The sequence below is a fragment of the Filicampus tigris genome, chromosome 20 (assembly GCF_054856515.1).
Source record: "Filicampus tigris isolate MCC_2025a chromosome 20, RoL_Ftig_1.0, whole genome shotgun sequence".
In the NCBI taxonomy this organism is placed as follows: domain Eukaryota; kingdom Metazoa; phylum Chordata; class Actinopteri; order Syngnathiformes; family Syngnathidae; genus Filicampus; species Filicampus tigris.
In genome coordinates, this window is record NC_141236.1 from 6,574,490 (window position 1) to 6,588,470 (window position 13,981).

At 40.8% G+C, this 13,981-nt stretch overlaps 1 protein-coding gene across 6 annotated transcripts in view; it reads right to left on the minus strand.

Moving 5' to 3' along the window:
* The window catches only part of rngtt (RNA guanylyltransferase and 5'-phosphatase), an 89,290-nt gene that overhangs the window by 57,483 nt on the left and 17,826 nt on the right, over window positions 1-13,981 (minus strand). For 4 of the 6 annotated variants that reach the window (XM_086019789.1, XM_086019790.1, XM_086019791.1 and 1 more), the window contains 5 exons: window positions 10,978-11,053; window positions 8,659-8,908; window positions 7,055-7,164; window positions 5,956-6,057; window positions 1,370-1,505 (listed from right to left, as the gene is read on the minus strand). In XM_086019789.1, the coding sequence (XP_085875915.1) occupies window positions 1,370-1,505; window positions 5,956-6,057; window positions 7,055-7,164; window positions 8,659-8,908; window positions 10,978-11,053 (674 nt within the window). Of the gene's footprint in view, window positions 1-1,369; window positions 1,506-5,955; window positions 6,058-7,054; window positions 7,165-8,658; window positions 8,909-10,977; window positions 11,054-12,313; window positions 12,403-12,815; window positions 12,920-13,003; window positions 13,114-13,981 lie in introns of all 6 variants that reach the window. The other 2 variants (XM_086019788.1, XM_086019787.1) reach the window with 1 other exon arrangement.

Consider the following 13,981-nt stretch of genomic DNA (forward strand, 5'->3'; position numbering starts at 1 on the left):
ATGCATCAGTTGATGTCCTACGACAGTGTCGAGAAATATTAAAAATGTTGTGCTACCATTTAAACCTAAGAAATTGACAATGTTGACAAAACAGAAAGCAAAATAATAAGTTGAAAGAAACTGCTTATGATTGATCAATAAACCATGATACAATTTCAAACATTTATTCGTATTACCATTTCAAATTGCTAATATCGTGACTACCGTTTTTTGCAACGCTAGCGTAGTAAACACAGAACAACGGGCGATGGACGTCCTCCCTAAAATATTTATACTGCACTGTAATTGCCTATAGATGCTACAAGACGGTGCCAAAGGACTACTTTTCTCTAAATTAACCTTGGAAACACAAACTGTTTGCACTAAAGAAATTGAAGCAAACAGGGGAATTACAAAAGAGGCACAGTTGTGTCAGTAATTTGGTGTTAGTTAGGGATTGCAGCGTCAGACAATGAGCTATAAAAACAGTCCGCTGCAACGTACAGTATGTTTTACGGCTGGTTGCTTGCAACCAAAGGGAACAGCATGACCAAAATTATTTCAGAATTTGAAATGAAGAGAGCAGCAGCAAATGTTGCTCTGTACGTGACTTGGAAGAACACCGACGGAGAAAAAAAACAAAAAAACCTTGCCAAGAAACAGACAACATGAGAGGAATCATTTTCACATTTTCACATTGTTTTGCTTTTGGTGAAAAAAGAGCCCGGTCAAGGCAATCACGGAGTTAATCATACCTAATAACATTTCTAAAAGTGCACATTCATGTTGCAAAAGCAGTGATTGATCGATGTAAGGGTGAGTAATATAGCCGACAAATACCATCAAGCCATATCCAATATAACCTTGTCAAATCAACTGTGACATCATTTCCACATGCACAGCAGAATGATTTCAACATTAAAAAATGATAACTCAATTTGGAATGCTCGAGCCTACCAGCAACAGTATCAAAAGCTGTCTCCTGGTAAAGCTGTGCATTTTAAGATGAGGTCACACCCTCTGATCATTCACTGCCAAACATTACAACACAACAAGACAGCACACAACAGAAAAAGGAATCAAGCGGCAGAAAAACTGTCAAATCTTCCATTAGCCATTTCCCCAGGACATGGAAGGATGACTTCCATGTCAGCTATATATGTGAGGGGCTCAACTGCCAGACGGCAGCATCTTTGGCCTGAGGTTTTGGAAGCCCGCATCAATTATCTGCCATACCGAGCAGCGGGGATGGGATGGTAAGGTTATGAAGGTTAGTGATGCTGCTGTTGCAGTCCACGCTGGGGCTGATAGGATTCTCTGAAGCGGCAATGGCATTGTCTGGAATACAATTATGACAGGGGCTGGAAATACGATGAAAAAGAAAACTTACCCCATCCAAAAGTGTATTTGCTAGATGGACGCGTGGATCTTTCCGGAAAGGAAACTCTAAATTGGCTATGTGGAAGACTGTATTGTCTCTGTCAATCATGAATACTTCATGTTTCCCATTGATCACCATCATGTACCTGTTGGGAGGAGAGTGGACCGTCAGTACTTGGCCGATATTGCGCGGAATAGTCACAATTTGAGGTGATATGCTGCTTGCAGATGAAAGGCGCGACGAGAACATTTTCTCGGGGAAGTAAATGATATCCTTCACACGAGTGACACTGGCGTTTGCAGAGGATGACGCACACAGACTTCACTATGAAAGTAATCGACCATCTGCACCCTGCTTGGGCCGTGGCTGTGACTATCTATACATTGACTTGCTACATTAACAGAATGCAATACCATCTGCCTGTTGATTCGTATGGTATTTTCCTGTACAACCCAATAATTGAACATATGGAGATAATAGATACGGCCCATGTCATTGTTATAAGGGTTAATCTTAAAGTTACACATCTGCAGTATATGTTATAGTACAGGGTGTTGAACAGTTTAATCAATTTACTGTAAGTCTTTTATTAAGGGCACCTTGATTGCATGTAACATGATACAGGCAAAAGAACAGATGACAAACCCATTACTGAAATTTTTAGTGCCCAGAAAAACTCAGAAAAAGTGTTTTTCCCCCTAATTTAGCAAATCAATCTTTCAACACTGAAATGCAGTTTAAATGACCACCAATCTGTGAACAGCAACAATTCGCCATTTGGTGCTTATTTATGTGATTCTACAGCTTAATCAAACGAATCAAATTCTTCACAAAGATTTCCAAAGAAAATGTGGTCATGTTTGTTTTGGTTGTGGATTCTTAAACAGTGGATTTAAGGAATTAAGTGTCATTTTGGAGGATGACAAAGGCCTTAATTAGGGGCAAACATTTAAAACCGCAAGGCTTCGCTGACTTTGCTGATTTGCAACACAGAAATGGTACAATTGCTGTATTGTGTGTAGTGTCCCACTACCGTTTTCAAGACATGGCCCCAACATGGCAACATAAATGGGGTCCCAACATTTGTCAGACATATTTCAAAGAGAGCACAAACAACCACAATGTAGCTGTTGTTCTATTGAAATGTCAGTCCTGCCGAGAAAAGAACAGTTATAAGAAATCAAATCGTAAACATCATAACTTCCGCACAACTGTGACTAGTAACAATAATTTACAATGAGGTTGTGTACAGCGACCTGTTCTGGTCGGCGTAATGAAATAGTCTTCAAACCTGCCAAAACCAACTCTTTTTACTAGAAGAACCTAAAAAAAAGACTCCAGAACGTAAACAACAACAGCTTTCAGTTTTGACGTGCAGCTTTTCGGATGTATAAATGACTAAATATTGCGGCAATAATGACTTTAAATCACTTTGTATTCCAGATGTTTCCCTGCCAATTACCGCGGATTTGAATAGCCTTCAAGTCCTTTGAGCTAAACTGATGCGAGAAAGAACAGTAGACCTGACTTGACTTTAAAATGTGTCTTAAATGTTCGACAATATGGTGGCACACCGCCACCCCATTAGCATTCCGAGACTGTCTGCTGCTCTTTAACAAACGAAAATCCCAAGCAGTAAATAAAGCAGGATTAATTACAAAGCATAACAAGCAACCATGATGCAACGTTTTTCAAAAGGTTACTGCTAAGTAGTATAACCAATGCACTCCAAAATAGAGACTAATTACTTTGCTTCTTCAAGATTTAAGTGGATTTGTGACATTAAAACTGGAAGGGATCATTTAAGACATTTGCAGTGCAAGAGAAAATACACAATATCAGAATATGCTCCCTTTGGAAAACTAGGTCACATAACAGAGATGGATATAAGATGACATCCCCGGTGATGATATGGATCTCTCATACCTGCAGTGCCTCCCTATCATTTCCACAAAAGGATTAGATGTGATAAATATCCTGTCAATACCAGCTGGTTCAAAGTGGGAAATTTGATAAGCTGCCAAAGATCGGCCGGCATCAAATACCAGACCAGATGATCATTTAATTACGCTTGGACCGATGTACAAGTCAGAGATTTTCGTGAATGAACCAACACAAATTATTAGTCGACTAAATAAGGAAAAAAACATGTAATGCCACCGCTATGAGAATCTGAAAAGATAGGAGAATAATACATAATAATCAATTGTGACATCACAATTTAACAAAATTCAGAACGGCTTGATTAGAGATAATACGTAAATGTCTTTTTTTTTTTTTCATGTATTGTACTTAATCTTATTTTGTTCTTGTATTTTTATTTTCACAAGTCTTGGCTAGTCTGGAGCCTTGGGTATTCTTTCAATCGCTGAATTCTTTTTAAGACTTTACTTTTAGCAAGGGAAAGTGGGGGAAAACCATCAAGAGGGCATCGGTTTCGTTAGCCCTTGAAAGACAAATCTGCGGTGAGATGGAAGGGCTTTTTAATTGCTTCGATCTTTACGGAGAAAACTTGCCAATGAGAGTTTTTATACAGCAAGTGATACTTCTAAACATGTTCAGTTAAAAGGTCACCCATTAAGAGAGGCAATACGAATCAAGGCCTGTCCAAAAGTCTTCTGGAAACAGCGGAGATTAAAAAAAAAAAAATGTGGGAGGGTTAAGAAACAAGAGTGTCTCGGGAGCGTTGGCCAGATATAGTTGCACTTGGTGCAACTATAAAAGGTGCTTAAGGTGGGAGTAGAAACACGATCAAAACATCCAAAAGATAAAAAACACGATGCAGACTGTGCTCGGGAAGAGGGGGGGGGGGAAAGCAAATGTTTGCAAAGTTCTGACAAATAATGATGCACGCAGACAAAGGCGCTCGAGTGCAACGTGTTCTTAAAAAGGACCACTGTCTGAGAGTATCAAACGGAGAATTTCTAGTATCTGGTACAATGGCAAATACGTCTGCTGTGAGCAGAAGCCGTTCCTCTGTTGTCTAATTGGCCCAGTTAGCCGCGGCTAACCCTGCCATGTTCAGAAGAATGCAGCGGGAGACCATTAATGCCCTCCAACTCCCAGTGGACCTCTTCATTATGCTTCCATCTTATTCACATCAATCCGTCTACATTTGTAACATCTGACAATGTATATGATCAATCGTGACAATATTCAAACCGTCTGTTTAATACCTGATGTTGCGTCCCTCCCTCTTCCATCTTAGCCATATGCGCGAGCCCCGGTCCCAAAGCACTTTAGCCCTAATGAGGAGAGGACTGCCATTGTGTCGTCCTCTTCCCTGGTCAAGTCCAGTGGCGCAACTGACAGATGAGCACTGGGGGAGGTCCGGGATCTAAGAGCTTTGCTCATCATTACCAGTGCATCAATGTGCAAGACTGCTCGCTTATGTCATGTTTTCACTAAATGGTCCAAGTGGTTTGCGATGGACCTAGCTTACTTGTCCACTTAGGGATGCGAAGGTGAACCGTGAAGCACAGTGGTGGCAGCATCATGATTTGGGCGCTGTTTTTCTTCAGCTGAAAGTGAGGATCAAGAATGACTGCTGAAATAAAAGTCATAGGTGCTGCAACAAAATATTAGTTGAGTGGGTGCATATTTATGCAACCAGGTTATTGTAAGCTTTTTTTTTTTTCATCCCCCTAAAAATATTTCACTTGATTTTTCAATTGAGTTGTATTACAGCTTATGTCACTAAAGGCGGAAAAGTTTTGAAATGATTTATCTTTGGCCTCTTTTTTTTTTTTTCTACATCACAAAAAGCTGGCATTTGAAACGGGGGGTGTAGACTTTTTATATCACTGTATGTGCAACTGCTGAGCGATGACTCATATCGTATTTCGTCTGTTAGGTTGCTTTCTGATTAATCGAGATATTCTTTTCTTAACGAGTCTTCGAAGCTGCCAGGGAGAAATCAGGTCACAGATATCAGACGGAGAGCACAGAATAGGTTGTGGAGACATTTACAAACTGAAACTTTCATTTACTGACACTTGTAGCCCAGAGGTCTCAGTCATAGACACTCCGTCTTTCTTCCTGGAAATTAAAGCGTCAATACAATTCTGAAATTGACCGAGGACATTAAAAATTCACAAGCACACTGCACATTTCACCAGAGTGCATGCAAGAGCGAATTTCAATTGCACCAAAAAAAAAACACACACACACACACACACAAAAAGTTCTTCTGCACTTGTAAGAGAAACATAAAACTAGAACAAAAGCAATTTTTCTTGGCTATGTGACAGAAAGCAAGACGTTCCTTGCCATACATCTTCGAAGCGGATCACAAGACAGATGTTTCAACCTGCGGCTAACGCCAAATCACCATTTTATCTCAGGTGCGACATAACCATAATGGCAATTTTTGAATAATCTTTTTTTTTTTTTATTATTTAAAAAAAAAAAAAATAACCTAAGCTACCGAGCTTCTGTCAGGACTGATGAATGTCAGATCTATTCACAAGCACCACATTGATTTAGCACGGTCTGGCCCGATAGGCTTTGAGGTAGGACTTCACCAGCTCAAAATAGGATTTTTTTTTTTTCCCAAATCGAGCGGTTTTATATGCAGCAATACTATCAAGACTCACCGTGTCCCATCAGCTTTCCAGCTGACTTTGTAGGGATGCTGCTCCAGGAAACAAAGGTTTTGTCGATCCATTGATACAGGCTGAGCACCAGGAAAACCAGACCTGCAAGTGAGAGCAACAAACGGTGTCGATTCAATTTATTATATGACATCTTGGAGACACTACGCACATAAACATCCCTCATAGACTGCACAATACAAGGAGCTCTCGTGGACGTTTCCACATAATCGTGACGACAGGTGGAACCAGGGGCCAAATGATAGCCTGCCATGTTTTATTTGAGGCCACTGACAGCGGATGTTAGGAAAAGAATGGCAGAAGGGGATGAACCGTGTTGAAAGGAATCTCCTCTGTCCAAGCGGATGTGGCACATTACATTGTTCATGGATGACATACAGAACCATACAGTTACTGCGCATACTATAATGCATTTTGTGTGTACGTGTGTGAGTGTGTGTGTGGGGGGCATATCATATGCATTACTTCAACGGAAAAATAACCCCTCATGTCTGCGATTTGTAAATGGTAAATAATTTATTTGGAGCATTGATTGCACTATTGTATATACTGTATGTTTTCCACTTGCTAATAATGTTGGATATTTTTTAACGTCCCAATTTACATCAACCTTAGAAAATCGCAGTATGTTTTATTTTACAGATTGGTAACAGCCTATTTGGTATGTTCTGAAGTTAACTAGGTAGACAAATACAGGTGAATGCGGAAGGACACACGACTACAGTACATTCGTAACTATATTTGGACAGTAGTTTCATAAAATCAAGCAACATCCATCCAGATAAAACAACTTTTCAGAGGGCAAAAAATGGAGATAATGTTGACTGTTCCCTCTGTCAAGACAGAGCTGACTTTCAGGCATTTCATTAAAAAGCTGCAGCTGCATTTTTCTCATAAGAAAAATCTATTTCTGACTCTCTCGCCTGTTTCAAAGTGTCAGGATCAGGGGGGGAAAAGAAAAAAAAAAAAAACGGTGACTAAAGAGAAATGAGCCTCTCACAATACACCCACATATGCAAACGCATGCACACACCTTTTCCCACAGGGGCAGGAGGAGCACAAAAGAAAGCACTGCACTTACTTGTTCCACTCGGCCATCTCCTGACACATCCTTTGGATCTCGCCTAGTTTGGGCTGCGTGGTGACCTGTGTGACACCTTTCACCGTGACGCCTTCAAGGAATACTGCCCCCTGGGAGGAACAATAGAGTAAGAAAAAAATAAATAAATAAAAAAACTCCCTCCTACATCAAATATGTGAGATATTTTTCACACCACTGAAACTGTTGCCAAACAGTTGTTCTTGGCGGTGTTAACAAGCGTCAGGAAAACATCATCAATTCGGCTATTTTTTTAATTCCACATCTCCACATCACTCCATCCCAACATGAATTATGTATTCATTCAACCTAATACACGTGCTCCTCTGCTAAACCATCCTCTCGTCAATACCTGAAGAAATTTTGTATGCTTGTTTCAGAATATCATTTGAGTGTGGAGCTTGGTTAGCAAATGTTCCTCACAGCAGGAAGGTTCAGGTTGGGATGCGGGTTCAAATCTCGGTTCAGTCGTTTCTATGTTGAGTTTTGACAGGGCCCTCCAAAAAACATGTCATCTTTGTAGCAGAATCGAAATTACCCAAAGGTGTGAATGTGAGTGGTTGTCTGGTTCTGCCCTATGATTGACAAGTGATCAGTCCGGGTTCTAGCCTGCTCCGAGTTGGGATAGGCTCCAGCTTCCGCTTGTCTGTGCAAAGAATAAGCGAGATTTAACTCACTCGCTGCCAGACATTTTTAGACCCTCTTTTACCCTAACGTTTGAAAAAATTTGAAAAAAATATGAGTAAATTCCTGGGATTGAATGGCTGGACTGTGAAAAGACAAGTAAATTCATCAATGGCAGTGAATGAGTAAAAAAAATAAATAAAGAATTTCTAAGCATGAGGGTACAGCACTCGACTTAAATTAGTGCGCCTGAATATATTTGTTACAAATGGAGTTTGTATTATAGGTTTTACAAGCAATATTGCGCAAGATGGGCAAAAACACCCAATTCACACGCACTCGGGATGAGTTATAGCAAACAAGCTATCAATTTCTATGCAGCTGATGGCTTCCTCAAAATTATCGGAGAGGTACGTTTTCTGTAACGCTGTAATACATTTGTTTGGCCTCCGCCAACATTACAATTCTATCACTTGAACTTTACTTTGTACTGCGGCGCTTTCCCAAATGTTCTATGGTGAAAACCCGAGCTACCTAAAGCGCAGCAGTCTCCTCCACTTTTACGCCGGTTGCCAAAAAGGCATGCAATCTGTTAAGAGTGACTCAACATGTAATTTAGCACCTGTTAATTTGGGGTCTTGGAAAAAGATCTTAGTAGCTCAAACGCAACACACAATTTTGTACCCGCTATATAATTTCCTATCCAAGTGATTGTCTTGAAGTGTTTTTATTGCGTTATTTTTACTACTTACTGGTAACTACTCCATTTTGGAGGCGCAAGTGAAATCGGGAAACAGGTTCATGTTGATGGAGAAATGTAATTATATTGCACGTAATTTTCCTTTCTTCAGGATTAAAAGCAAAGAAGCATATTGTTTATTGTGTTGAGGCAACACCGCCAAAGAGCATCCATCGCCCGGAACGCAGCTTCCATTTTCTGTATGTGTGCACACAAGTCCTACCAATTTGAGCTTCTCCTTCTTCCGCTTGCCAAGTGTCGAGCCGGACGAGCTGGGCCCGGACTCCTGGTTAACTGCGTTGCCGTCGTCATCCATTTCCCCGCCGTCGTCCTCAAAGCACCACTCAGGCAGCGTGGGGGCGGCAGGCGCATCCTCCTCATCCCCATAGCGACGGAAAAGCTCTTTGAGGTAGTCGCCCTTGTAGATCCCAGGGGCCCGGGCCTGGGCGAAAGCTGCGACGGCTGCTTCCACGCTGATAAGAGTAAACACAGGCAGGATTATCGATTCAAACTTGCACGCTGACCACATGCCGCACAATCGACAGGTGCTGTATCGAATATTTTAGTTTCACAAATATAGTATTCAGTCTTGATGTCGAAATGTTAACAACCCTTGTGGTTTGAGGTGGGTTAGAACAGCACTTTATCATACTCATTATCTACCAGATATGCTGAGAAACAGAGCCAGCTACACACGGATTGAACCACAGTAAATATGAGTCTGAACAGCCTAACCAGCTGAGGAAGGAAAACATCAGAGGCTTTACCATCAGAGGCAAGAACCCGCTTCCTGCTCATCTCAAACTGTTGTGCCTGGAGTATTGACTGCTCCCCCTGTCTAATGTGACCCCCCACACTGCACTCTGCCAAACACCTGCAACCTGAAAACAAACTCTAACCAGGTGCAAAGCCATTCTGTCCCAAGGCTGTTACACCTGCTGGCATGTCTTGCAGTAGTTGGAAAACATCTTTGAAGGGAGGAGAACCACCAGCAGCTTCCAGTGATGGATAAGAATTCTAAGTAAAATCTCCTTTGTGGCAGCAAGTGAATTTCCGGTCAAAACAACTGCAAGGATTCTAAGTAAAATCTCCATTGTGACAGCAAGTGAATTTCCGGTCAAAACAACAGCAAGAATGAATTTGACCCTCCTTGACCAGTCTGGCGCCTGGAAAATACGAGTCGACCTCGACTACAAATTTGATTTTCCACCAGAGATTGTAAGAACTGCAGTACTCTCACTTTAACTAGCCTGCGAGATAACTGGTGAGGGTGAAATGCAGAGCACCTTTGAGCCCTCCGAAGGTTTGAGGGTCTAAATCATGGCAAAAACTGAGGAGGGAGGCTCCCGTGATGAACCCAGTGGTATTTTTACCCCTGTCCTGTTCAAAACATCAAGCAAGAAGTTGAGCCGCCGATTTAAGTTCTCTAAGCTCTACTGTAATTACAGTATGAATTTACTGCTCCATTAGTACAGCTTAATGATAAGACTATCATATAAGGTCATATAAATAAAGTTATATGACTTTATTTTTTTAGGATCCGTGAATTTGATGGATGACTAATTGCTACTACTTAGTAATACTTGGAGACCACAAAAAGGGGAGGTGGGGAAATCTGCATGCAAGGAGTTCATCTGATTGTCACATTATCTTGCAACACACAGGATAAGCCTAATGCTTTGGGAATATTCATTACACAGGAAGTAGTGGGTGGTGTGAGGGTTTAATCAACCTCCATGTCTACAGCAGCTTCCAGGCAGTCTCAAGACCCCTGGCCCCACATCCCACCCACCACAATCAGTCACTGTAACCCATGACACATATCTGGCATGCGAACGATAAGCTGGACTAACTGGTCAGCTGTGTGTTGCCTGTGTTGATTGATAGTGATGTCTTGGTCTCATCTAACATACGGTAACAATCGAGAGAAGAACTGGATTAGCGGCTGATGAAAGGGAATTGCAAAACACTGGACGGTTCAGCTTGCCACGGAAGACCTTTTGACAAGATGGTGGGTGGAACCAATCACTAACAATATTCTTGTAACTACAGCGAATCCCCGTTTATAGCAGGGGATATGTTCAAGACCCACCTGCAACAGATGAAAATCGAGGATATAGCGAAACCATGTAACACTTTTATTTTATTAGACGCATCCCTCTTTTAATAGGCATCAAAACACTTAGGCTTTTAACAACACATTGCAATGATATTACAAAACAAATATTACATGAAAAAAGAAAATGTATAGAACATACTGTCTGTTAGATATATGCATATACCTTTAAGAGGCGGAGCTTGGTAGGTGGCATATAACATTGGCAAGTCTGTTTATGAGCGTCTGGGCATGAGCTATGGCTGACAACAACTCTTGTGTGAGGGTGCTCATTTTGTCAATGTGTTTCATTGGTTTCCAAGCGCCCACATGTGAGGGATACACAGTAAGCGTACTGCAAATACCCATTAAAAGAAAACGATGTCTTAAAAATCCGACGCAAATGATGACCTGCGATAAAGCGGGTGGGCGGGGTCAGAGCCTTACCTCCAGTCCATCTTCTCCACCAGGTAAGCACATATCAAAAAGCCCGTCCGATTGAACCCATGCGTGCAGTGGACACCTTTGGAACATCAGGGAAACAGCAGAATGATAAAATAGGAATTGATTCATGAACAAAAATGCTACTCAGTAATAAAGTAATAACTACAGTAAATAATGTAGGAAAATCACTTCCAGGCCATGAATTTAAAACAATACAATGAAAAACAATGAGTGTGTGTAACTGCACTGACACTCCCTGTGCACAGAAAGTGTGTCCGGCAACATCGCACAGTACTTCAGATTAAATGAATTGACGTAAGTGCCCAGAGATCACATTTACAAGCCGAGCTGTCTAATCTGGACGCAGAAAAAAAAACAAGCATAATCACCATCAGGATAAAGATTGGACACACTCTCACACGTGAGCTTATGTTCAAGCAGTTTGTGGACAAGCCAGACAGGCTTTTGTTAAAGTTCATCTGGTGGGGGTTCATTAAACTGTGTTCCAAAGAGGAGAAAGAGAGCCCCCTACTGGCTGATGGTAAAACTTTCACAGCACTTATGATCATGTCATCAGCGTGCATTTCCAAAAACAATCACACAGATGGAGTATTTTAAGCTCCGCTGCTGCACAGAAAAATTGTTCCAATAAAAAAAGTCATACAGATCCATCATTCTGCACGACCAAGCAGCAGAACAGGACAGGTTTTTAAGAAATTACCATGATTTTGCATAAAAAGCAAAAAGTGGACTGCATAAACAATTCAAAGGTGTTAGTTATGATTTGCTGTTCTGCTGCAGTGCTTTCTCTGTGTTTAGAGCCACTTGGGTGAGGTCCTTCAAGCACGATAGGCAATATTAAACCACATATTCATAGATTTGTGGAGTTTTGTTCTCTATTCAGGAATGAACCGTGTGTATTCCAACGATCCCTGCTGAGCAGAATAAATTTAAACCTTTATGTCGAAGGAATATAAAACCATGGGAAAAGTAGACGTAAAAGTGAAGCAAAAAAGAGAGACGGCAAACGTTGAGCTGTTCGCATAACATAAAATCTATTATGTACATATATTTTCAATGTGTACAAGCATTTTATATTGCTCAGAATGCAAAAAAAATGTGCAAATGTGAAATTTACATCATAATAGCGATCACATTATTGCAAATATGGTTGTGATTTAAAATTCGGAAGGGGTTACTAATGTTTAAAAAATATAATAGTAATGGACTACAATCATTTTTAGGGGCCTCAAGTGATTTAAATCTACACGTCAGACATTCTGAAAAATAAATTTACAACAAAATGTGCCCTTTTGAGTCAAACTAAAAATAACCTAACCTATTAGGTCTGTAGAATTCTTCTCCATGAAGTGTTCACAGAGTCGGATGAACATAGCAGTCGTCTCCTTAGAAGGACATTCTCCGTGACTGGGGAAAAGGAGGAGGTAAGCGTAAAATACTGCAGAATGAACAATCGATTCAAGCATTTTCTATTCCACATTTTTTCATGAGTGTCATATTCACACCTATTGACGATCTAGAGCCTTCACATAACTTAACATGCATGTTTTGGGATGTGGGGCGAAGCTACCAGAGAAACTCCACCAAGGAGACTGGAGCTGAGATTCAAATCAAGGACTCTCGCAACAGTGAGGCAAATTTGCTAACCACCACCTCACTGTACTCCAGATTGTATCCCTCCATTTCCAATACATCTTTTCCTGATTAGGGTTGCAAGAGAGCTGGACTCCATCCAAGCAGACCCTGGACTGCTCGTCACCCAATTCCAGAGCTCATATAGACAAACAGCAATTCAAGCAAATGTCATGATGATTACATACCCTTTACACTGTAGTTTAACATATTTGATCCCTTCTTTTTCAATGTCGTTGCGGTCATAGAAGCGAGTCGTGTTCGTCAAATCCACGAGCAAACCCATTTTCACCTAAGGAGGGACAAAAAAACCCATTAAATGATGCTTTGTTTTCAGTTCAAGAAGACAAACAGTCGTGATTTAAAGCTTCCTTACATTTAAACTCTTCAAGTAGTTTGACAGCATGTTTGGGTAAAATCGGTTCTCCTCTGCAACTTGGTCATCATATCTGGGACCCAACATAGTTTTCATAGGCAGGAATTTACCTGGAGAAAGCGAATAGAAAAGGGCAACATGGTGGACAGTTGGTTAGCATGTCTGCCTCACAGTCCCTCCGCCTGTAACGTGGATGTTCTCCCTCTGCTTGGGTACTTGTGCGTGGGTTTTCTCAGTGTACTCTGAATCCTCACACATTAAAAAATATATTTATGTTAGGTTAATAAGGACTGAATTGATCCATAGGTATGAATGTGGGTGTGAATAGTTGTCTAAAGATGATCTGCAGTTGGCTGGAACACCATTCAAGCGCTCGAGCTCACCTGCAACCCAAATGAGGACCAGTACATCTCTATACAATGTTAACAAACATGTTTAATGATGGATGATCAATGCTATTCTCATGACTTCTTATGGTTTATAATAATTGATACGATACTTGGAACAGCAACTTTGTCTAATCCACATTGTGCGCATGCGTATACTCGGTTTGTTTTGACACGTGATAGATGAACAACCCTGCGAGCTCATAGCAACTACCCTTTTGAAAAGCGTTAATAGTGAAACAAAACCAACAACGTTATGAATTAAAGTTAATTCAATGAACATCAGTTGGCCAAAAACGATGGTTTTACTTCGCCTGAGTGCAATTAATCAAAATTCCCAAAACGCAAACGCAACACCGCTTGCTAATGTTAGCATGTTATGATGCTAACATGCAATGACAAGAGACAACAAGTGCAGTTTTAACTGTTTTGTTGTCATATTTTAGTCATGGATTACAAGGTCATCGTAATTCGGGGAGGGAGAACATGTACAATCTTCCAAGCAGCAGATTATAAAACATATGAATGATGCTACATGACAAGTAGCATAAAATAAGTGTTATGTACTGTAATGTAAATTACGCTAATATGT